The sequence below is a fragment of the Pseudopodoces humilis genome, chromosome 7, assembly GCF_049639895.1.
Source record: "Pseudopodoces humilis isolate 2021_Gansu_Grassland_sample_001 chromosome 7, ASM4963989v1, whole genome shotgun sequence".
Lineage (NCBI taxonomy): Eukaryota > Metazoa > Chordata > Aves > Passeriformes > Paridae > Pseudopodoces > Pseudopodoces humilis.
Genome location: NC_142206.1, coordinates 8,662,696 through 8,686,980, shown reverse-complemented (window position 1 = coordinate 8,686,980; position 24,285 = coordinate 8,662,696). Strand labels below are relative to the sequence as shown.

The 24,285-nt window shown below is 51.5% G+C and overlaps 2 protein-coding genes across 5 annotated transcripts in view; one reads left to right on the top strand and one right to left on the bottom strand.

Moving 5' to 3' along the window:
* Nucleotides 1-13,869, bottom strand: part of RAB3IL1 (RAB3A interacting protein like 1) — a 21,453-nt gene extending 7,584 nt beyond the window's left edge. Inside the window, exons 1-10 of one of the 3 annotated variants that reach the window (XM_088057952.1) lie at nucleotides 13,530-13,869; nucleotides 13,105-13,365; nucleotides 6,936-7,170; nucleotides 6,655-6,750; nucleotides 5,147-5,224; nucleotides 4,367-4,582; nucleotides 2,579-2,707; nucleotides 2,379-2,491; nucleotides 665-764; nucleotides 7-73 (exon numbers count right to left, since the gene is read on the bottom strand). In XM_088057952.1, coding sequence (XP_087914078.1) covers nucleotides 7-73; nucleotides 665-764; nucleotides 2,379-2,491; nucleotides 2,579-2,707; nucleotides 4,367-4,582; nucleotides 5,147-5,224; nucleotides 6,655-6,750; nucleotides 6,936-7,109 — 973 coding nt within the window. In that variant the 5' untranslated portion in view covers nucleotides 7,110-7,170; nucleotides 13,105-13,365; nucleotides 13,530-13,869. Of the gene's footprint in view, nucleotides 1-6; nucleotides 74-664; nucleotides 765-2,378; nucleotides 2,492-2,578; nucleotides 2,708-4,366; nucleotides 4,583-5,146; nucleotides 5,225-6,654; nucleotides 6,751-6,935; nucleotides 7,171-9,756; nucleotides 10,058-13,104; nucleotides 13,421-13,529 lie in introns of those variants that run through there. The other 2 variants (XM_088057951.1, XM_005531794.3) reach the window with 2 other exon arrangements.
* Nucleotides 10,119-24,285, top strand: LOC102101484 (bestrophin-1). Of its 2 annotated transcripts, none has more exons than XM_088057950.1 (10): nucleotides 10,119-10,476; nucleotides 16,666-16,825; nucleotides 16,992-17,086; nucleotides 17,597-17,830; nucleotides 18,409-18,563; nucleotides 19,263-19,340; nucleotides 20,777-20,929; nucleotides 21,366-21,446; nucleotides 22,027-22,178; nucleotides 22,468-24,285. In XM_088057950.1, the coding sequence occupies exons 1-10, from the start codon at nucleotides 10,119-10,121 to the stop codon at nucleotides 23,645-23,647; spliced, it is 2,646 nt and encodes an 881-aa protein (XP_087914076.1). In that variant the 3' UTR covers nucleotides 23,648-24,285. The 2 variants fall into 2 exon arrangements, with proteins under 2 accessions (XP_087914076.1, XP_005531850.2); XM_005531793.2 differs by lacking the exon at nucleotides 10,119-10,476 and adding an exon at nucleotides 14,327-14,514.

Sequence of the window (24,285 nt, the reverse complement as noted above, 5' to 3'; positions counted from 1 at the left end):
TCTTACCATCCTGCCTCACCAGGCCTTGCTGGATGTAGCGGATGTAAGTGAAGAAGTTGCACACTGCTGTGATCTGAGGGCCAGAGGGAAAGAGGGGGGAGAAAACAAAAGGAACAAATATTTGAGACATTACTTTGGTGCAAGTGATGAAAAAGAGTCAAACCTGTGCACAAAAACCAACTTTTTGTGGGATCAGCTCTTTAAAAATGCAGCTCAGGAAAGAATTAACTTCTAAAATCCTCCACTGAACAAGAGCCCCAACAGCAAAATTAACAAATGATCCACCTTCTCCCTCCCCTCCACAGAAAGGACAGTTTGTTCCCACAGCCAGGCACGGACCTGACTGGAACAGCAACAGTCTCTAAAGAGCAGAAAATTATTGTGTTTTACAAAGGGAAATTAAATAATAACAATAAAGCCAAACAATCAAAGCTTTGTACTGAATGAAATCATGGCAAGTAAACACACTGAAGGTCATCTGAAAGTAGAAGGAAGAGCTGGATCTGCCCCCTAATCATCCACTAAGAGCCAACTCAACCACAGGAAAAACCTCAAATCCCACAGTTTTTCCTCAATTCCAGGGCTGACCCACTGGAACTCGTCCACTGCTGGGCATGGAATAATTTTGGAAGGTCAAGGCACTCTGGGGAGCTGATGGACTCACCCTGGCCCTGCAGGAAGGGGAAATGTAGTAGTAATTCCCAGAATCCCCCAGCATGATCCGGTGCTTGCAGGTCCTGGGGAGGCCACTCAGAGCACATTTCCTGCAGGAAAAGGGAAAAGCACTTCAGCAATCCAGTGGCCAGCACAGATCCAGCAATTCAGCCAGCTGGGGAGATGGAAGTCAGAGATCAGAAGCCACCCCTGGGTCAGGCAACGTGAAGAAGGAAAAAAAAACAATCAACCTTTGGCTGATATTCTTTTGCTCCTGGGAATATTCCATAAATGGGAAGTTTAGGAGACTTTAGGTGAAAGCACCTTTTCCCTGACACACACCTCCAGAGGAAACCACAGGAAATATTAAAAAAGTGAGGCTGGAGCAGAGCACAACCAATGTCCCCTGGTCTCTGCACATGTCCCCCACATTCCAGGCTCAGGTGTATCAGCTTTCCTGGTGAGATGTAACCATGCTGGCTGGGCACCAAAGCTGGCTTCAAAACAGATAAATCCAACATTTGAGCAGGATTTGCACATACCAAGAACTCAAAACAAGCCAACCTCTCCTTGGGCAGACAGGAAAGGAGCTTGGCTTCCCCATTTTGAGATTTCAGAGGGTGAAAACAGCCTTTACCAATCAATAATCAGCAAGGGGTGCTGCATTCCTTTGTTTTCTTCCCTTTTCTCCTGATATTTGCAAGGCAGATTATTCCCATCACCACTTTAAGCAATAAAGCAGAATTTTCTAGTGCACAGTTATCACCAAATTCCTCAGGACCCAGTAGGAAGAGGAACATCACTCCCAAACTGCAAAAAAAAATGCTCTGGGAAGCCACAGGAGGTGAAGGAGATGTTTCAGAAAGGTCCTGAGCTTGTCCCTGGGCTTGTTTTCCACTGCTCTCAAGGCAAACATTAGCCAAGAGTGGAAGCACAGGTTCCAAGTGACCGCATGCAAGGAGAAGTAATCATTGACCAAATATTACCACATCTTAAGAAGATTAAATTCCCAGGAGGTGCAGGATGACCAAAACCTTTGTAAACAAGATACCTGTAAGGAGCCACATATTTGAGCATTGCAACATCCTGGAAAAGAGTGACTTCCTTAATTGGTACCACTTGGTGTAAAACCACAGCTATCACAACCAAACTAAGCACTATTACCATAAAATTAGTGTTTTACATCTGGGAAAAAAAGGGAACTAATTCCTTTTGGGTTTTTTATTGCCAATGGGTTCCTTCCCATCCTGCTTGGGTGGAATTTAAACAGGGTTAAAGAGTTAGGTCAGCTCAGCAAAAGCTTCCAAGCTGCCACATGGTGCTGAGTTAGTGACTTGCTAATGCTCCAGAGACCTTTGATCACTGGCTGAACAATAAATATTTCACTTACATTATGATTTGTGACCAGAAGCCATTGTGAAGACAAAAAATAAAATTTAAAAAAATCTAAAGGAAACTGATAAGGATAAACACAGGATGGGTTGTTTGGGGAATAATTTTCAGGAGAGTGGCAGGAAACCTGCATGTCCCCTCTGTCACAGGGACACCTTAGAAGGTAAGAAAAGGCTTAAATTTAATGTCTGAATAAAGTCCCTCCTCTTTGTTTGGAATACCACAACACTCCTGCTAGTGTGAGGTGGCCCCAAGCTGCCTGTCACACCACTCCATGACAGGGGACAGACCAGCAGCAAGGAGGGGACAAGGCAGGGAGGCACAGCTCTTACTTGGGGCCACCACACTCTTCTGCTGCTGCCTTCCCCACAGGGACAGTGTGGGAAGCCACTGGCTCAATGGTGAGGGTGTTCTGCTCCACAGCCACTCGCACCAGCTCCGACAGCTGCAGCAAAACAAGGGAGAGCAGGAATGAATTCCAGGAAGGTAACACTCCAGAGCTGCCCACTGCTCCTGCTTTTCTAGCACTCACCTCCTGCTTGGTGAAGTCCAGACAAGGTCCTACATCTTCTTGGTAAATTCTGTCCAGGAAGGAGCAGGATTTGTCCAAAGTTGGAGATTCCTTCCAGGCCTGGAACTCGGCAAATAAAATGGAGTCGACCTGGAGTGTCCAAGAGGAGGGGGAAGAAGGAGGAACGCTGTATCAAAAGGTACCTGTTACTATGCAGGAAGCTGCCTGGCTCCAGGGATCTCGTTTCCCACCCAGCAGCAGTTTTGTGCCAGAGTGACACAGCCCTTCTGGGCTGTGTGTGCCAGAAGCCTGCATGCCATGCCTGCCTCTCTATCCCATTTTCCTTCACATGGCTTTTTCTCCTTCCTGTGGCTGCAGGAAAGCCACCACACAACCACTGAATAGACAAAGTGCACACTCAACCCATGGGAGTAGCTGAGGGGCAATAGAAGACTCCGTGGGATCTGGCATTTAAATCCCAGATGGATCATCGGGCAAAGCACCAACCTGACTGACAGAGCAGCTCCTACAAGCCCAACAAAAGCTTCTGAAAGGAAAATATAAAACTAAGCTGGGCAACAGAAAGAACATGAGTGAACGCAGCTGGAAAAGTCCAGATTCCAGCACATCCCCTCTGTGCCATGGAGACTGCTCACCTGGGACCAGCAACAGCTTCAGAGCCACAAGATGGAAAAACAAATGGAGAAAAACAAAACGAAAGAAAAAAATAAATGGAGATTAGCATAAAAGGAAGTTGGAACTGAAAGGCTGGAAGTGTGAGAGGCAGGTGCGTCCCACCCGTTCCCAGAAGTTGGTTACCTGCCGTGAGGAGGAGGAGGAGGAGGAGGAGGAAGCATCTGCTCCCAAGGCCTGCCAGCCTGGCTCATAGGTGATGTGGATAGCCTTCCCAGGGAGGATGCAAAGGAGCAGGGAGAGGAGAGCAGGGAAACCAGACTTGGAGGACAGAGGGAGAGACAGACAGTGAAGGAAGAGGTTTAGAGAGACAGGCAAAGAGGGGGGGTAAAAAACATGAGATACAGAGAAAGGCTCAGGTCCTCCCCTGCAGGAACTGAGCATGGTCCTCAAGGCACCACAGGGCCACGAGCTGCATCTTTAGACTTGAGGTGCAAAAAGGGAACAGAAATTACCATTTTTAGGCTCAATTTAAGACCTTTCCCATAGAGCACCAACTCTCTGAATGCCAGGTTCCCTTTTATCACCTCTCACATAAGGATTCTGAGGGACAAAAAACCATCCCATCCTTGATACGTAACATTGGGCACTCTGGAGGCTGAGGCCTGAGATTTGAAACCCCAGGAGATCTGCACCCCGTGGAAGTTGCCTCCATGAAGAAATGACAGATCCAAACCTTCAACAAGCCTTTGTGCTCCCTCACCAATTCTTCATGACACAGACCACAGTTCCCAAAAAATCACTAGTGAGACATATTCCCCCACCACATTCTTCTTCAGTTTCATTTTTCTTGACCAAGTGCCTCCTATTTGCTTCCCAGGACAGCTGTGTCCACATCTGGCTATTGGAAGTGGCTTCTGCTCAGCAGCTCTCGGTATCTGCTCACAGCACTGGCACCCCCTTAATCTGGCCATCAGTGATCCCTCAACTGCTTCCTGTCCCAACAAAGAGGAAATCCGCACAAAAGGAAACCCTCCAGTGCCTGCCTCAGCACAAATTTAGGGAACAAGGCACAAACAGCTGTTCAGTGAGACCACAGAGCTCTGTGGGAAGCCTGAGCCCGGAGCTCCTGGAGCGGCGGCTCTGAGGCCGATGCAGCAAACGTCCCTCACTCACCTCTTTGCATTCCCGGCTGACAGGCTCTGGAGCCGCGTTCTGGCTGGCAGCTGACACCATGGCACTGCTGGTGCTCTTGTTCCGCCCGTGGCCCTTCCTGAAGCCAGCTTTGGAAGGGCTCTGCAGCTGAGGGTGCAGCTCCCGGTTCGGGGAGGACGGTGTGGATGTGATCACCAGTGTCTTCAGGGCCGTCACCTCTGCCTGCAGCATGTCAATCTGGGGACACAAGCAAGAGTCACCCTCAGCACCTGCTGGGCTCCAGTTTGCTGCACCCCATCAAACATTGAAACCACAGGGATGTGGTTACAAGACCAGCCACGAAGCCTCTCCCCATCCACCCAGTGCCACCACCATCCAGAATTTTAAAAGCAGCTGTTTGGGAATCTACCCCTTTTGTCCCAGGCTCTTTTCAGAACCAGTAACTCGAAAGAAATTTCTCTCTTCCCAAGATGGAGCCATTTGAGCAGCCATGTGAGGAAATTCCAACTCCCTGGGTCTCTGCTCCATCCTTCCATCCCAGAGCTGTGACAATTAAATTCATTATTTCTCCGTGGATCCATTTCCCAAATGAGAGCTGGATCAGCAGGAAACTGGAAGGATGTCTGTGAGGCCTTTTCCCTCTCACTCAAGTGAGAAAGTGCTGGAAAGGGACCACAGCATCTCAGAGAGATGAAGCTGCACTTCACTCTGCTCAGCCACTAAACAGCCCTGTGGCCAGGCTGGGAAGAGATGCCACCACACCAACCTCAAAAATGAAGTCACAGAGAGTCACTCACTCACCTTGCCCCGGGCCTCCCTGAGCTGTTTCTCTGCCGCAGCCTGTTTGGTATTGGCTTCTCTCACCATCTTGTGGGCTTCCTGCACCAGAGAGAGTTTTAATCCACTTGTTGCACCCCAGCTCACACAGCCAACAAGGGAGGCCACAGATCCACCACATCACATGTTCAGGCAAGGGGACAGACAGCCCTGTCACATCCAGAGGGTTTGTTCCATCGGCTGTGCAGAGCCTTCCCTCAGAACTTCCCAGGGAAGGCTCCCAGTGCCAAAGCCTGGAGTGCATCCCCTTTCCAGGAGCATAGCTAGCTAAGTTAAGGAGTTTAGCTGGCCAAGGTCATCACTCACTGATAGGGGCTGCTGAGAAGAATGCCAGAAGCAAGGACCTGCCTTTCCTTGCCCTTCGGAATTGCTGTAACATTAGAACCCACCTGTTCCACACCACAGCTGTGCCTGCCCCTATTCCAGCAGCTCTGCGACTCCATCCTCACCTCAGCCTGGTTCCTGCAGCCACTGCAATCTTGCTGGGTGATCTCTGCACTGATTCCTGACCCTGACTGCTTCCTGTGGCTCTGATCCTGATCCAGACTCGCTGCTCCCCATCTTGGTGAGGGCACTGCTCCTGCCTGCCTTGTTATTGCACTTTGCTCCCACTTCTCTTTGGGAGCAGCTGGTTCCCATTGCCCCAGGCAGGACTGTGGCACAGCAGGAGCTGGAGCTCAGGTGGGAGCCAAATGGTGGAAACTGGCTTAGAAGCTTCTCCCACAGGAAGAGAGGAGCGGGATGAAGCCCAGCTGGGGCCTCCCTGCAGTCTGGAAACAGCGTCTGGCCAAGGCCACCATAGGAAGGAAGGGGACAGCCCTTGGCTACACGATCTCCAAGATCACCCTGTGCTCAGGAGGCCAAAATTTTGGGAGGGAGTGCTCCCTCGGCTCTCACAGCCCTGTGTTTCAAAGGCACAGATGGGCTCTGGCTTTCCTCACCCAGACAGATCCAGACATTAGAGCTGCTGGTGAATGGGATTTTGCCAGGATACAGCTTGGAAAGAATCACATCACAACAAAAAAACAACCAAAACAAAACCAACAACCAACAGGCCTTCTGGACACTCATTGGAGCAGTGAGGATGAGGACATCCAGCATGTTCCCACCCCCAGCAAGGGCTGGGACAAGCCAGGGAATCATCTCTATTACACAGCAGCTGCTCAGGCTACAGAGCAGGCACGGAGAACGACTGGGAGCTGTGCTTGGCTGCAGCTCCAGGCATTCCCACATTTTGGAAACGTATCTACTGTGCTCTTTATGCCACCCCACAGCTGCTAGAAGGTGAAAGAAACCCAGGTAAAGCCTCCACCTGCAGCACTGGCCAGCTCTGCTTCTCCAAGTGGGAAAGAATAAAAGGGGAGAGGAGGAAATTGTGGGAAGAGGTGGCTGGAAGTCCAGGGAAAGCTGTCTTAAAGGAGCTGGATGTAAGCTTAGCTTAAAAAACTATGGGAAAAGGAAGAGGGTGGTACCTCAAACAGGCTGGCTGTTAACTCCTCCAGTTCCTGCTCCAGCTGTTCCCTGACTTTTGACAATCTCTCACATTCTTTGTCCTTCAGCTTCAGTTCCTGTTGAGGAAATGGAGAGGGATAGGGATGCTGATGCCCTGCCCCAGCCTGTCAATCCCAGCATTTCCTCCACATTCCAGCACCTGATCTCTGACCCAAGATTCCTGTCACCACCTCTAGGAAAGTCCCCACCACTCCAACCTGTGCCACCCTCCCCAGGAGTTCCCAAAAACGCTGGGGCTCACCTTCTGTGCTTTGTGCAGCTCATCTCTCAGGAACTCAGAGCCCTTTTCCCGGATCTCCACCGAGGAGCTGCGCAGCCGGGACACATTGAGCTGCTCCGTGGACTGGGGTTCATGCACACCTCCAGCATCCTGGCATCCACTCTCTGGCTCCTCCTTGTTGCCTTTGGATGGCATCAGGGGCTTCCAGTGTCCCACAGCAGGTGGATTCTGGCTCTCTTCCTCAAAATTGACCTGGCTGTAGGGTAACAGCACAGGGAAAATGAGCATGGCAATGATCCAGATCCTTCCTCCAACACTCACATCCAGCCCCTGACACAGGCAGAGGGAATGAGGTGGGGAGAGTGATGGGGAAGAATTTAGGCAGCAACAGCTGCACCAGTTCATTTGCCTTGCATCCCTATGGAAGTGCTTTACCGTTTTGGCAGGACGTCCTTATTAACTCAGGGTAAGGCAGGAGAACTAAGGACAGCTCCTCCAGAGATCCCATTCTCACCTGCTGCTCAAGAGAAACACCCTGCAGATGGATTTTTAGGATTCCAGGATACACCCAATAGACCTAAGGTCAGACTTCCCTACTGAAGTAGCAAAAAAAAAGAAATACAGCTTTCCCATTCCAAATATAAAGACCCCTATCTTCTCTGCTGCCAACCCAGACGTCCTCTACCCCCTGCACCTGCTTCAGAAGGAAAAGATGATCTATTTTTAACAATTTTTTAGCCTATTTTCCCACCTATTTCCCACTGAAATCCCCCACAGAGCTGTCTAAACCCACGTATTTTCCCCAAGCTGTGTCAAAGCCCTATTTTTTAGTTTCAGGAGCCAGCAAGCAGAGATGTCCTAGAAAGAAGAAACCAGAAGTCACCTGGTACACTGCACCCCAGTGCTTGGTAGGGCTCTGTCAACTCCCAGATTACCACAGATGCTGGAGAAGTTTTAGGAATGGAAAACATAATTTGAATGCCTGCATGCAGGGTACTGTGGTGTCACTGCAGTGTTTACATTTCTCCTCTTCCTCACTGAACTCTCCCCATGGAATCTCCCTCCATGTGAAAGCAGGGACAGCATGTCCAAGCCTTCCCCATGTGGCAGTTTTCTATCCTGCTCAGACACAGACACTGCCCTGCAGATTAACCTGCTGCTGCTTATCTCTGGCTCACAAGCCCTGGCTGAGCTCTGGTGTCCTTCCCTTTGTGCACCTCCTCCCACACTCCTGGACACTGCTCCTCACGTACCACCTCCTCCTGCAGAGCAGCCATCACCTCTTGTTGCTCAGGTTCACTTTTTCCTCTTCCCTTTGCCCCATCTCTGTGTCTTCCTCTCCTGCATTCCAGCCAGGCCATGCTCTTTTTCCTTGCTCCACACAGGCTGGGCTTTTCTCCTCAGTCCCAGAGAGTCCGATCACCTTTTCCACTCTAATTTCTCCCTTTCTGTGCCCCCCAAGCTGTCCATGACCAACAGCTGTCCACAGCCACCTTCCAAAGAGGGAACAAAGGAGCAGTTCCCAGCTATATCAGCTCAGGGGAAAGCATGTGGGAAAGCACACATGGAGAACTCTCTGAACACTGGGAAGAAATCACACCAGAAAGGAGCAAGGAAACCAGAGCACGGAGGATAAAAGTAATATATAAAAGAAGCAGCAAGGAAAAAGGACATTTTACCGGTCTACTGATAGAAATACACTTAATCTAACCCACAGGAAGAAAAAATAATGTTCCTTTATGACTCTCTAATTCTCAGCTGAAAGTTACCTCAGGAGACAGATATTTCAGCATATTTTCACACACTATGGAAGAAAACTGGAGGATATGGAGGAATTAAACAGTCCCACCCACACTTTGTAATGCCAAAAACATATCCTGGAAAATGATGATGGAATAGCTCATTCTTTCTCCACACCATGCAAGCAGAATCCCTGTGGAAGCCTTGGCTATGCTGAATTCTGCTCAGGGTCCAGGTGGTGCTCTGAAATCCAATCCCACAGACCAAAGGACCACCAGAAACATTCTCTCTCTTGCTGACTGGTAGCGAGCTGCCTTTCCAGGAAAAATGGATCATGTACTAAGAGTCACACGCTGACACAAGAAATGCAAACCTACACAAAAAAAAAATAAATCCCCCAACACCCCACAACCTTCTAAAGTTGGTTTCTGTAGAAAAAGCAAAAAAATGTGCAGGATCTGCACTTTTTCCAGCGGGCCCCACATGTTTCCTGCAGCACTGATCCGACGGGGTTGTTTCCCGTGCAAGCAGCCTCTGGCTCTCTCCAGGTTAAACTCTTACCCACAGGTCTGGGAGCAGGGCCTGACTTTTCCATCCCCACTGGGATGGACACCTGACCTGCACCACCATGGACCAGCATCACTCCAGAGTGGTTTAACATCCCATGTGTGCACAGCATCATCCCTCAAGTGTTTGGCAAAGCATCTGGCAGTGGTTCATTATATTTTTATGGTAGTATGTTATAGCAGAACACACATAGGTGTTTCTTCTCTTTGCCTCAGCAATAAAACGCTAAGTCCTGTGTCTGGGGATGCTCCTGCCTCCTTACCCCATCTCCTTATTTGGCTTCCACGTAACTTCTTCCCTGTGAGGGTGATGGAATGGATTTCCCAGAGAAGCCGTGGCTGCCCCATCCCTTTAAGTGTCCACGTCAGGTTGGACAAGGCTTGGAGCAACCTGGGACAGCTGAAGGTGTCCTTGCCCGCGGCAGGAGAAGATAAACTTTAAGATCCCTTCCAACACAAACCATTCCAGGATTCTACGGAGACACAGAGCCCCGGCACTCAGACGCCACTCCTTCCCCGTGCAGACCCTCACCTACCCCCGCAACATCGCTGGGTCCCGCCGCCGCTGCTGCTCCTCACGGCGGAGACGCGCCCGCCGCCGCCCCCATGGCCAGGGCAGCTGCACCGGGAGCGGCAGTCGTGCCCGGGGGAGAAGCCGGAGCGAGAAGCCGAGACGCGCCCGGAGAAGCCGCAGCCGGAATGGGAGCCGTGCCCGGAGGAGCCGGAGCAGGAGTCGTGCCCGAAGGGACCCGAGCCGGAGCCGCCGCCGGATCCGTGCCAGGCGGGATCAGAAGCGCAGCCGCAGCCGGGTCCGTGCCCGGAGGAGCCAGAAGGAGCGGAGCCGCTCTCGGAGGATCCGGAGCCGATCCCGAGCAGCCGCGGCCCCGCCGCCCACGTGATGCCGGCGCGGCTGCGCCCTGAGCGCCGCCGGGGCTCTGAGGGGTCGCTGCGTGCCGGGCGGGACGGCTGGAGCTGGGAATTACCGGGACTTGTCACCCATCAACTCAACGCGAGGCCGTCAGGAGGTCAAAGGAAATGTCCAACATCCGTCCCTCCGCTCCGCTGTTCGCCCCGGCTCGGAATCGATCCTGGCTTCCTCCGCCTCCTTCCCGATAGCGGGATGGGGAATGGGGGCTGCTGTCTCTGCTGTTCCTTCTGCCTCAGGAGGAGGATGCCTCACACTCCGCCCCTGCTCCAGCCTGGGGTTCCTCCCACGGGAGAAGTCCTCCAAGGAGCTCTTAATACACTTCCCCAGGGTGAGTCCCTTCCACAGGGTCGGTCCTTGAGGAATAGGCAGCTCTAGCGTGGGCTCCTCTCTCCACATGTCCTGCCAGGACCCTGCTCCAGCACAGGCTCCCTGTGGGGTCACAGCCTCCTTAGGGCATGCCTCTGCTCCATCGTGGGCTCCTCCGCGGGCTGAAGGTGGATCTCTGCTTCCCTGTAGCCCCCCACTACCAAAGCGGTACCGCACAAAGCCAGTACAGAGGGAAAACCTGGGATGTAAAGGCAGGGAGGTGGAAGGATGGGGAAAATCTGGCTGGGGGGGAAAGGCTGCTGACTGTCCAAGGTTTTTATACTTCAAGGGGAGCACTGGGCTCGGAGCCCACTCCTGCTGTCACCCCTGTTCCACAGTGGATCCCATTGCCACCTGTGGGCTGACAGCATTGGAATTTTGAACGAAAAACTGCTTCTGCCCTCAGAGGACATTTCCCATCACATCCTACCTTACTATTGCCCTGGAATTCCCTCCAGGTAGCCGTATGCCTTTGGAGCCTTCACACACAGTGACAGCTCCCTCCCTGCTCTCAGCTTGTCCAGCCTCTGCCTCTGGGACAGACCCAAATCCGGAGGCAGGAGAGTCAGACATGATGATCCTTGTGTCCACTGCGGATTTTGCTGTGGATGCCACACAGGGAGCAATTCTCTGTCCCAGCATCTCCTGGGTGTCTGTGTCACCTCCAGCCCTGCCCTGCCTCATGGCCAGGATCCACAGGGACAGCACGGGCCAAGCCCATGCTCTGAAGGCTGGGAACGGAGTGTCCTGGATGTTTGTGTCTCTGGCTGCAACCTTTGCTATCTTCAGGGAACTTTTGGGAGGAGGGGAAAGATCTTCAGCTCTGCAAAGTAGCACCAGAAGTAATTAGTCTTTGTAATTATTAACTCCCAAGGCTTGGCCGGCAGCAACAGAGGATCTTCGGATTAGAAAGGTAGAAGTTCTTCCAGGAGCCAACAAAGGCAGGAAGGATGAGAACTGATAGTGCTGACAGGAAGCTTTGAGAGGGATGTGCTGGAGATGCTGAATCCCAGCCACTTGAAAAAGTAACTTGTCACAAGGAGGAGAGTGGCATGTGCCACTTCCAGCTGTCTGGAATCCCAGAAGAGGGGACTCTTCTTCCCAGAAAAGAAGCAGGAAAGGAAAGGAGAAAGGGGAAAGAAAAAGAAGAAGGGGAAAGAAGAAGGGGAAAGAAGAAGGGGAAATGACAAGAAAGAAAAGGAGAAAGGAAAAGGGAAAGCAAAGTGGGAAGAAGGGAGGTGAGGAAAAAGAAAAAGAAAGCCAGACTGAGGCTGGGAAGGAAGAAGGGAGATTATGTTTGAGTTCGGAAAGCAGGATCTGACCTGCTGACACGCCTTACCCAGCAAACTCAAACCGGATGTTATTGCCGTGGAAAGGAGAACAAATGGCCTAAAACTCCAGGCTCTATCCACCCCCTCCTGGCTGGCTCCTTGGCTGTGCCACATGTTTGCTTAGCTGGCTGCAAGGGCTGCAGCAAGGCTCCTCTGAGGTCTCTGATTTCCAGCACCAGCACGTTTGATCCTTCCTTTGGCACCTAATCCCCACCACAATTCCTAAGGCAAGAGAAGAGGGACCTCACTAAGGACCCTCCTCTCATTTTCATGCTGTATGCACTGAACTGTGGAACATCAGAGGGAAAGTGAGATATTTGTCACCATCCAAGCCCCTAAAAGCAAAATGCAAAGGGTCAGATGGAGCTCGGCACAGGGACAGGCACCCCCAGCTCCCAGGGCAGCCCAGGATGGCACAGAATTAGTGAGGAATTCTGCAGCATAAGGGGAGAAAGCCTGGGGGTCCTCACAAAAGCACTGCAGGGTCACTGTATCCTCTTCAAACATTTCTGGCCAGCTCAAACATATGAGTAAATCCTATCCATGGAAAACAGCATCTCCCCAGACACATCCCACTTCAATTTTTTAAAAATCACATCAGATTCCAAGGAAGAATGTAATTTGGAGAGACACCTCTGATGCCAGCTGCCTCTGTGTCTATCCCAGCACTGAAACTGGAGAAGGGAAAGGGATTTCACCAACCTTTGGGACATCCTGTCCCTAAATCACTTACTATTCTCTGGGAGAGAGCAAGGAGAGCACTGTACCTTTCCCAGCTTTAGCTGCTGCTAACTCAGCATTGAGAGAGGCCCTTTGGCATTCCCAAAATGGGGATTCAACTCCCAGCACAGCAATTCAATCTCTACATCTTTAGCACGGAGAAAATGAGGATGATTCCAGGGCTCTGAGGCTGAGGATGGATGTCAGCACCTCTTTGCTTCCTGCTCTGCTGAGAAAGGCAGGCTTTCAGACCAACCTCTGCCTCAAGGTCTGAGGCCACAGGGATGTGGAAAGAGATCCAAGCAGCTCTGCCATGCTGGTAGCCCCTCAGTTATTTACTTTAATATTAAATTCCACACATATTTCCTGCTGTCCCAAGGGCAGCTGTGGAGCACACCAGCTGCCAGCAGAACTGCTCTCAGAGGAGGGCAGCAGAGGCCCCCACATCCCTCCACAAACAGCAGGACACTCAGGGAGTTGTTGTTCCATGTCCCCAGGAGCAGCCAAACTGCTCCCAACAGCTGCAGCAAATGTCTCACCTGAAGCATTTTGGTCTCCCTGCTGTGTGTGGGGATGAGGGCTCAGGCACTAAAGCCCCTCAAGATCTACCTCAGCCTGCCTGTTCACCAATTCCATCCCTGGAAGTGGACCGCATCCCCTTCAGAGAGGGGGATGCTCTCATCTCCCTTCACAGAGCACTGAATCCCACGTTTTAAATGATGATCTCCTCGCCACTGGCAGCAATTCCCAGGACTGCACCAGAAATCCCACATGAGGCAGATGTCGGGCAGCTTCTGCTCCTGCAGTGAAAAAACCCATTTTCCTTGTCAAGGATCAGCCACAGCAAGGAGAAAACTACAGCTGGGACAAATTGATCCCAACTACCAATGTTAAATAAGTGTCAAAGACAAAGCACAAGAGAAAGTTGATTATTACAGGAGCCTGGGTCTCCTGCTGCTCTTACCTGCAAGGTTCAGACCTGTGCTCCCTCTCCACAGTGTCCCACAGCTGCCTAAATGATAGAAGACCAGTTCATCAAGAAAATATTTTGGTTCAGAGCTTCATGGAAGGGGAATGTCCTAAGGATCTGAACAGAGGCATTGAGGAGGTGGTGGAAGGGAAGGATGGTCACGATTGGGAAGGACCAGAAAAGGGACTAAGGACCCTGGCTTGGTGGAAGTTTGAGGACAAGGCAAGGACCAGTGTTTCCCAGGATGTCATGCAAGGAAGCACAGTGGCAGCTCTCAAGCACTACTGGAAAAGCAAGAGCAAAATAAAGCAAACACATGGAAAGAGTCTCAGAGAGCCAGTGGCAGAGTGGAAATCCCCAGCATCCAAACCACAGCCAGAAGAGGTGGCAAATTCATCCAGGGACAGTGAGGGATGATGAGGAAACATCCTGTGAGAGCCAGGCAGAGCATGGACCAGGTATTTCACTGACCTAGGGAAGAGAGGGCAGCCCCCAAGCATGCTGCATTTTACAGCTTTGGTGGAAAATTCCAGCCCTGCATAATCTCCTGGGGTTCCTGTAAGATTGTGACACAGAGAGAGGGACCAAACAGGAAAGAATTAAGAGGAAAAATGCCTCTCTTCTGGCAGCCACCATGGCTGTGCCAGGAGTTAGCAGCAGCGGAGCAGCCAGCCCTGCCTCCCCCTCCTCCGGCCGCCTCTATAAACACGCAGGGCTTACTCAGAAGATTAGGAGGGAACAGGGCAAAAGACAACAGAGTCTCTTTTGTAATGAGGAGGGATTACAGCATCAAGTGACCGGCTGCAGCTCCCAAGTGGGTCTCAGGCTCCTTAGCACACCGTGTGGGGCAGGTCCAATCCCCCTATGAGCCAAGGGGGCACGAGGAGGCAGGTGGTGCCCCGGGCCACAAAGGACCCAGCAGGGACACGTGCAGGACCAAACTTCCCCAGCCTCCAGCACGGCTCAGGAGCCCATGACTGTGAGTATCTGGTCCTCCTAACAGCAGCGGGAGGATCGCTCTCTCCCACAGAGATCCATCTTCCTGCCTATCCGTAACCTCCTCTGGTTCTGTCCCTCTGCTCTGTCTGCTCATTGCCTGCTCATTGTCTTTGCGATACCTGCTCGGGTCTGTTTGTGGTGGCTGATGCACCTGATGTCCCAGAATCTTGCTTGCTGTGGGCTCCCACAGCTGAATTCCAGGTCAGTCGACTTCCAGGTGTGTTGTTTAGTCCAGAGGGATGAGCAGGGGATGCAGGCAGTGGCAGGCAGCAGCTCCCTGTGTGGGCTCTTCCTGCTCATCCTGACTCCAGTGTGCCAGTGAGCCACCTCCCACAGACCTCAGCCACAAAAGGAACGTGCCAGCTGCCCAGTGACATCCCAGGGCAGCCCAGCACAGGCTGGCAGGTGGACAGAAAGGTGCCTTTAACCATTCAGGGCTGGAGGGAAAAGCACTGGGAAAAGCCCCATATCCCACATGGGAGCAGAACAGAGTAGAGGTGGGCGACATCCATTATTTACATGGACAAGAGCTGGAGTTTTCCTTCTTTGGTAAGAAAGGGAATCTGTATTTGAATTATGCAACAAAGAATCTCCCTGAGCGCTTTCGAGCCCCAAAGCCCAGAGAAAAGATACAGCTTTGTGTAAGGGGCCCCAAAAATGTATGGGGTTTTGGGCATGCTTTTCTCTTCTGGACAGCCCATGTGTGCAGCCTCTGGGGCAGTTAAAATCTTCCAAGCTCTGTGCCCAGAAATCCATATGGAATGGATACAAGGTTTTACTGAAATGGGCATTTGTGCAGCTGGGGACAGGGACAGCTCTGCTCCTCTATATCACCCTTAAGGGGAGACTCAGGGACCTGAGTGACTACAGGGAAACCCAAAGGAGGAACAGCATCAAAAAACCAAACCCAGGACAAAGATGCTGCTTGGCTGAAATAGCCGAAAATCTAGACTTTGCTGGTTTTCTTCACAGCAGTAGCTCACTGGGACCTGAGTTGTCCCCACCTAAGTGTAAATCTTCCACTGGGATGCTTAAATAAGAAACAAAGGAGGAACATGGGCCCAAACTTACCTGCCTTCAGCTGCTTCAGGGTGTGAACTGCCCCTTGAAGTGCTTCTTTATCCCCATCACTCAGGGACAAGCCCAGGGGCCCATAATCATTAACATTATTACCTCTGTTAAATAGCAATGCCTAGTGACATGTTAGGATTCAGAAATACCAATAGTTTCACACTGGATAATTATTTCTAATCCAAGGAATTATTCACCAATCTGCCTGGCATGGATAACACTGGTGTCTTGTTGTTTGATGGGGTATTTTTGAAATAAATTCAGGTTTATGCAACTATGAGTCTGATTATTAATTGATTATAAAGAATTATTTATGCAACTTAGACTAGAAGTGAAATGGGAATGCTGCATGTCTGGGGAGCATTTCAGGAGCCCAAATGCCTCTTTTTCAGACACTGTGATTATTATGCAACATATGGTTGAAGGAGAGGACCTGGCCAAACTCCATCCCACAGATCTCCAACAGGGAGGGCTGCTCTGCCTGCAGGACTAGGACCGGCAGAGCACAGACAGCTATCCTTGCTGGGATGCCTTCATCAATTGGATCAATCCCAAGAAATTTTTCTGGGGTTTTTCCTTTCCTTTGGGTTGGGGATTTTTTCTCAGCAGTATTCCAGGAAGATGTTTCCCAGCAATTAGGTTTACAGAAATATATATAGAACAAAAACTATACTTAGAAAATTACTGGGACAAGCATAAACTTTGGAGTTTATGACCCTGAGATTACCACAAGTGTTTTGTGGAAGGGGGTGGCAAGTGGGCTTAGTCCTCTCTAACCAACCAGCCCCACTTGAATGATGACAAAAATCAAACACTAAAAACATCCTTGGTCACTATAACCAGCTCAAGAACAGAGAAAAGATGACAAACTCATCAAATTATTGCCTGCCATCAATTGCCTCCTGCTTCTCTGTGCTACTGCCTCCATCTTACCTGGCTTTTGATCTCAGCTCATTCTGTTTTCTCCTTCCTTTCCATCTTGCTTGGTGGGACACTTGGGGTGTCCCTGTGTCCTCCTCCTGTTCAAACTCCAAGCCCTGCTTGTTGTGTGCCTGCACAGGAGCTGTGATGACAGTGACCTACACCAACCGTGTGGCTGATGCCCGCCTGGGCACCTTCTCCCAGCTCCTGCTCCAATGGAAAGGCAGCATCTACAAACTGCTCTACTCCGAGTTCCTGATTTTCATCTCGCTCTACTTCACCATCAGCCTTGTCTACAGGTGAGCAACTTCACATGCACAGCCTGGCCTGGGGCAGGACACAGGAGAAACACAGGATTGGGGCTGGGATCCTGCTGGTCAGGCCCTTGCCAGACTCTGTTCTCAGAAGGGAAGGGGAGAAAGAAGAGAAGGGAGAGGGAGAACTGCTTCTGTTTTTCCCTTTTAGGCTGATTCTGAGTGAGAGCCAAAGGCTGATGTTTGAGAAGCTGGCGCTGTACTGCAACAGCTACGCCGAGCTAATCCCTGTATCCTTCGTGCTGGGTAAGGAGCTGTCTGGAATCCAGCAGGGAGGGGAATGGGACAGCATTTCTTCTTGGTTCAGCAGAGCTCTGCTGGCAGAGCAAGTGCCTCCCCCTGCCTTCGTAAAATTCCTCAAGTGGGAAATATCCTTTATTGTCACGGCTGTGAATGTCCCCCAGCACAGGAGGGCAAGCTCCAAGTGGCACCAGATGTGCCCAGAGAAATTGTGGCTGCCTTATCCCTGGAAGTTTTCAAGGCCACACTGGATGGAGCTCTGAGCAATCTGGTCTAGTGGAAGATGTCTCTATCCACAGCAGGGGGTTGGAATGAGATCATCTTTAAGGTCCCTTCCAACCTAAACTGTGCTGGTTCTATGAAGCAAAGAAATCCAGATTTCTTTTAGCACAGAGGACTGAATTCCCCTCTAGACATTCCTGCACCCATCCCTGTGTGAGCAGAAAAGAAGGAGAGCAGACAGAGCAGGAGGAAGAAGCTCTTTTCAGATGCCTGACTCTCTCAGCTCCCCTCTAGGTTTCTACGTGGCCCTGGTGGTGTCCCGCTGGTGGGCCCAGTACGAGAGCATCCCATGGCCAGACCGGATCATGAACCTGGTGTCCTGCAACGTGGATGGGGAGGATGAGTACGGGAGGCTCCTGCGCCGCACCCTGATGCGCTACAGCAACCTGGTCAGTGTGCTGATCCTGCGCTCCGTCAGCACCGCTGTCTACAAGCGCTTCCCCAGCATGGAGCACGTCGTGAGGGCAGGTCAGCACTGCTCCTCGCTGCTCCTCTAGGGGCAGGGGCCCCTGGGAAAGGTTCTTTGGAAATGGGGTGGTGCCGTTCCCTCTAGGCCGGTGATAATTTGAGCCCCAAGCCTCTGAGCTTAACTGCTGGGCACTCTGAATGTTCTTGGGAGATGTTCCTCAAGGTGCAGCAGTTCCCACTCTGCCCACATTGTCTGGTTTCCCTTGGAAATCCACTGAGATGTGATATTGTTGGCCTCCTAAAAAGAAAAGGCACTTCAGGGACACAAGTTATCCCATTCTCAACCTGTCTATGGACACCAGGCAGCTGCAGCCTCAGCAGTGCTTTACATCCCTGATGCCTCTGATCTGATGTGCTGCAGACATCCAAAGTGAAATCCCATTATCCCCCTTCCATGACTGAATGTTTTAAAAAGGAGACTTGTCCTTCTGAATGACTCCCCAAGTTCTGAGTCTTTACTGGGGTTTTTAGGGAGAGCCAAGGCATCCACCTGAGATTCAGATGTTTTCATTTCAGACCAGATCAGTTCCTCCTGCCCTCTATATCTGTCCTTCTCCCATCTGCTCTTTCCCATCCAGGTCTCATGACACCAGAAGAACACAAGAAGTTTGAGAGCTTGAATTCCCCCCACAACAAGTTTTGGATCCCATGCGTGTGGTTCTCCAATCTGGCTGTGAAGGCGAGGAATGACGGGAGGATCCGGGACAGCGTGCTGCTCCAAGGCATCCTGAATGTGAGTGACAGAGGGGACAGGCAGGTCTTTGAGATCCTGGGCAATGGGAGGTACCTGTGAAGCAGGTCCTTGACACATTCCAGAACAGCCAATGCTGGTGGAGATTTCTGCAATCCAGATGAAAAGCCACAAGGAAGAATGTATCTGGAAGTCTAGGAGAGGTCAAAAACATACTCAACAACTGAGGTCCTGTAGAAAACATTTTTATTAAAAACTCTGAGATAATTTTGGGCAATGCCTGCTACACAGGCAAGATTTGGCAACAATCCCTGCCCAGCTGCACAGAAAAAGGCTCTGGAGCAGCTCATCCTTCTTGGTACTCATGTGCAGAGAAAGTCATGTGGTTTCTGTTGCCTGAAGCAGAATTCATCTGCCCACAGAGAGGGAGATCTCCCTCTGGGATATTTGTCTATAGACAGGAGAGAGAAATGGCTGCTCCTGAGGGCATTCTTTGCCTCACCTGTTGGCTGCTCATTTTGTGAAGAGAAACTCTGCTGTGAAGCAAGCTAGGAAGGGATCTTGGGCTCAGGGGGAGACACTCAGCAGGGAATTCCTCCAAGGCTGAGACTGAGCTCCCCTACCAGAGAAGGTATAAGCACAAGGGAAAGGGCTGGAGCAATGGAGGACAGTGGTGCTGGAGAGGCTCTGCAAGGAGATGGGAAGTAATCCTGACATGCCATTCCCTTTTCCCTGCTGCAGGAGCTCAACACCTTGCGCAGCCAGTGTGGGAAACTCTATGGATATGACTGGATCAGCATCCCCCTGGTCTACACCCAGGTGAGGAATCCCCACACTCATTGCTCCACCACTGCCCGTGCACATCCCCACTTACACCCACAACTGGAATCCTGGAATGGTTTAGGTTGGAAGGGACTATGAAGCTCATCCAGGTACACCTTCCACTAGACCAGGCTGCTTCAAGCCTTGTCCAACCTGGCCTTGTGCACTTCCAGGAGTGGGGCAGCCACAGCTTTTCTGGAAAACCTATGCCAGGGGCTCACACCCTCTTAGTTAAGAATTCCTTCCTCATATCTAATCTAAACCTGCCCTCCATCAGTTTAAAACCATTGTTCCTTGTGCTGTCACTATCTGCCTGTGTAAAAAGTCGCTCTCCCTCCTTTGTATAAGCTCCTTTAAGGTACTGGAAGGCCAAAGCCTCCCCAAAACCTTCTCATCTCTAGGCTGAACAGCCTTAGCTCTCTCAGCCTATCTTTGTAGAAGTGCTTCATACCTAGCCCACCCATGAAAAATGCAGGATACTCTTAAATCCCTCATCCCCACATGCACACATCATCTCTCTTCCACTGGTAGCTCAGCACACACCCAGCCCAGCCTCCTTTCCCTAACTCAGACACATCCACCTCTCCAGAAATAACCTCTATCCAGGGGTAACAAATCCACATAGATCCATGGAAAACACAGGAACACACAGACGCACTCCCTGCACCACCTTGCAGGGATCACATCCTGGGCAAGATCCCAGGAAGGTTGTGCCAGGCATGTACTCAGCTGTTTATCAGCCCAGGCAGACACTTTGGCACCACCTTGCTCCTTTGTCTCCTACAATCCAGCTGCTCAGATAACAGGAATGCCCTTCACCATGAAACAGGAGCTGCTGCTGCTGATCTGGCAGTGCTGGAGGTTAATGGGGAACATGTTGGGAAAGTATATTCCTGTTTTGAACCCCCTTGTTTGTATCAAGGGACCACGTGAGAGTCTTAGTTACTTTTAACTTGAAAAGGGGAAGTTTCCAGTCCTGTGATGACAGGGAAAAGCACAAAGCTCAGCACAGCCTGAAATCCAAGCAGGCAAATATTAATAAAAGCTCAGCATGAGGAGCAGGAAGGAAGGAGCAAATAGCAATGCCAGGGTTCCCTTCCTGGACTTGGAAGCAGCCTGCCAGCATGGACTGAGCCATGAGACAGCTTCCAGCCCATCCAGGATGTCATGTGCTTGCTGCTGCCACTGGCCTGTGACACCTGCACAGATATCATTCCAGGGACAGCACACAGTGTAGGTAAAAGTTGGAGAGAAAGGGAATGTCTGTAGCTTTCTGCAGGGAAATGCACCCTCCAGCATAAAAGCCTGTCAGAACCAAATCCAAGGCTTTCCAGAGGCTACAGAGCCTGGCTTTGGAGCTGTGTGGGGTGGAACTGCAGGAATATGCTGGGAACTCACGCTGCCCTGGTGTGTCCCTTGGCGTCCTTCCCCAGGTGGTGACCGTGGCTGTTTACAGCTTCTTCCTGGCCTGTCTGATCGGGAGGCAATTCCTGGATCCAGAGAAAGCATATCCTGGCCATGAGCTGGATCTCTTTGTGCCTGTTTTTACATTTCTGCAATTCTTCTTCTACGCTGGCTGGTTAAAGGTAAGTCCAAGAAAACATGGCTGGAGCTGGAATCTGACCCAGCCAAGGGTTTTTCCCAGTGTGAGCTCACCAGGAACCCAGCTGTGTTCTTTGATCTAAGGCAACAACAGGAAGCCAAGAGGGGCTGAGGGAACTGTCAGGACTTTCTAATTTTCCAACTGCCTCACTCTGGACACCAGCTGCACTTTTCCTAGGCTTTAGTCCTTACTAGAGGGAAAAAAGGAGTTCCTTCAGTTGCAGGAGAGTTGTGTGAGCCAGGGGGAGTTACAAATTCCAGTGTCTCCCAGCCCCTGTGATGCCTCCACTTTTAACCCACCCCCTTTTTGGGAGGAAAAACAGGACTTGGAATTCAAGGGACATCACACCTGACTTCTCCCTGCAGGGAAAGGGGCAGGGATGACAATGGTGACCTTTGCTGTGTGCTCTCCACATGCAGGTGGCCGAGCAGCTGATCAACCCTTTTGGGGAGGATGATGATGACTTTGAAGCCAACTGGCTCATTGACAGGAACCTGCAGGTAAAGGGGAGGAAGATTTGCCAGGTGAGCCTCACCTGAAGAGGAACACCAAGGCAGGACAGTGACCAAATTCTCCTGCAACACCTCTGCCCCCACTTCCTTGCCTGAGACGAGAGAAGTCCTCCCAATCCGCACCAGGGAATTTGGGGTTTCTGGCAATCTTTGTACACAGAGGCCAACTGCAGCTGCAGTCCATGCTCTGGCACACGGGGTGGATCCAGGCTGCTCATTTCAGGCCTCAGCTGCCTTTGAATGACATGTCATTCCTTCCCCTCCTTGCTTTCCTCCCCTGTGTCCACCTAAAACTGCCTCCTCTGCTTTCTGCCATGCAATAAACACATCCCACCGTTCTGTCCTAGTGAGCCTGTTGCTTTCCTGTCTCCTTCAGCACCATTTTCCCTCCAATTAATCAAATCTCTGTGTGAGAAACAACCCAAATGACAGGAAACCACAGCAACCCCAGCCACTTGCCTGGCTTCCGTGCTGCACCACTTCCACCACCACTGTGCTTCTTTGTCCCCCGACAACAGGCACACAAAAGGCTGCTCACTCCGTGTGACATTCCTGCTGTCCCCCACAGGTCTCCCTCATGGCAGTGGATGAGATGCACCAGGATTTACCCATTCTAGAGAAGGACCTGTACTGGAATGAGCCTGATCCCCAACCACCCTACACTGCAGCCACCGCCGAATACAAGCGCCCATCCTTCCTGGGCTCCACTTTTGACATCAGGTGAGTGCAGGGACAAAGTGTCACAACACCTGCATCAGGTCTTGTGCAGGACATTACATTTGAGGAGCTTTTAGACTCATCCACAACAGTCAGCATTTTCCAAGGAAAAGGATAAATCTAACCTCTTTTCCTCACTGACCTGTGTGATGAGCATGCCTGTTTTGGGGTGCTAATGGCAGTACAGGGAGAGGCTTGCCACTGGCAGAATAATTCCCAGTGCTGCCAGCCTCTCCAGGAGATCCCTCGCCTCCCTCTGTAGCTGTGTAACAGTCCACTTTGCCTTTCCCAGCATGCAGAAGGAAGAGATGGAGTTCCAGCCCCTGGAGCAGATTAAAGAGAATGAGGAGGCCAACCACTCCACTCCCTTGCTGGGACATCTGGGCCGCCTCCTGGGTGTCCAGTCCCCAAACTTCTCCAGGTCCTCTTCCCGGATGAACCTGCTGCGCCGGCGAGGAGATCCCGCGCCGCCCTTCTCCCATTATACCTACCAGGACATGGGGAAGGCCGGAAGCCCTTGTGGCATCAATCAGCCAAGGGGAGACTCCCAGGAGCAGTGGGACAGCGAAGAGGGAAAACTAAGGGAGTTTGATGCTTTCATGTCCACCCCCTTTTATGAGAGGCCTGGGTTCTACAGCGCTCCACAGACACCCATCAGCTCTATCCCCATGATTTTCCCTTCCCGACGCCAAGGGCGCAAGAAGCCACCAGCGCTCTCCAGCATCGCTGCGTGTTCCACTTCCCTTCGGGATGTCATTGTCAACGCCTCCCCTTCCAGGGCCAGTGACATGGACAAGAGCCAGAGCTCCCTGGGTTCTGCTGCAAAAGAAACCTTTGTTTGGCCAACAGAACGGAGCAAAGGTCCTGACTCCATGGCTGTGACAGTAGAAGAAGGAAAGAGCAGCTCCAAGGAAGCTGCCACCACGGGAAGCCCAGGAGCGCAGTCCACAGCATCCAACAGCCCCAAATTCCCCTTCCTGCCAGAGCCCCCTGAGCGTGAGAAGCAAGGCAGCTTCAAAAGTCTGAAGAGCTCCAAACCCTCACACCCACCCTGGCTAAACCTGGAGAACACGGCTTCAGCTGCTCCCAGTTCGGAGCATTCCACTGCCTTTCACACCCCCAGTAACAAAACCCCAGGAGGCAGCACCACCCTCTGCTTCTCCTTCACTCCAGTCACCTCTCCAGCGCTGGAAAGGTCCCACAAGGGCAACCTGGGCCCTGAGGCTCGCAGCCTGAGTTTGGAAGATGCAGCTAGCGCTCCAGACCAGCACCCAGAGGTTGCCAGGAACATTAGAGACACTGGGAATGTAAACACTAATCCCCCAGCTCCCAAAGAGCCCAGGAGAGCAGAGAGTCCATCCCCCAATGACTCTGGAATCTCCCTAGCTGAGGGTGACTATGTGGGGCTGATGGAGGTGATCCTGGAGGCCAGTGAAAGCCCAGGGGAAGAGCAGATGGACCAGTACAGCTAAAGGGGAATCCATGGGATACCTGCCTTATCCTGGCCCTCACCCAAACAGAGGTGCTGAACATGCAGCTGGAGCCCAGCCTGGGCTGAAACCAGCACTAAGGACATGCTGCTCCTGCCCTCAGCTACAGCAGCAGGCACAATCCATGTTGCAACAAGAGCAACAAGAGCAAAAGCACCAAAAAAACCAACTGTAGCAAAAGAACAAGACTTTTGAGTGTTAAAGACTGCAGGTACCAGCCAGGCATAGCCCAGAATAGGAGCACAGTTGATGTGGATACTTCCCCCCTCCTCACAGCAAGAATGAGAGCTTGAGTCCTTCCTCAGGCAGGACTTGCACTCCTAACAAGATACTTCAGGGTAAAGGGACTAAAAAAAATCCCATCTTTTGTAATGCAGACCCACAGTGCCTTTTCCAGGCCTGCCTGGCTAGTGTTTTTCAGTACTGGGATAAGGCAGGGCAAGGGCCTGCCAGCACAGACAGCTGCAGCATCTGCCCAGCACACTGCTTCCTTCCAAAGGTCCACATCTGCCACCACAGATCTGACGGTGCTCAGAGAAAAGCTGGATGGCAGCAGACACCACTCAGCTCATTTTTTACTGCCCACCCTCAGAAAATAAAAGTGAGGCTCAAGCCCAGGA

Bases quoted from the DNA above. Each gene is read 5' to 3' on its own strand.
- LOC102101484 (XM_088057950.1), top strand. From the start codon at position 10,119: ATGCCGGCGCGGCTGCGCCCTGAGCGCCGCCGGGGCTCTGAGGGGTCG. The intron at 16,826-16,991 runs GTGAGCAACTTC...TTTCCCTTTTAG, and splicing joins ACCATCAGCCTTGTCTACAG to GCTGATTCTGAGTGAGAGCC. The intron at 20,930-21,365 runs GTAAGTCCAAGA...CTCCACATGCAG, and splicing joins TCTACGCTGGCTGGTTAAAG to GTGGCCGAGCAGCTGATCAA.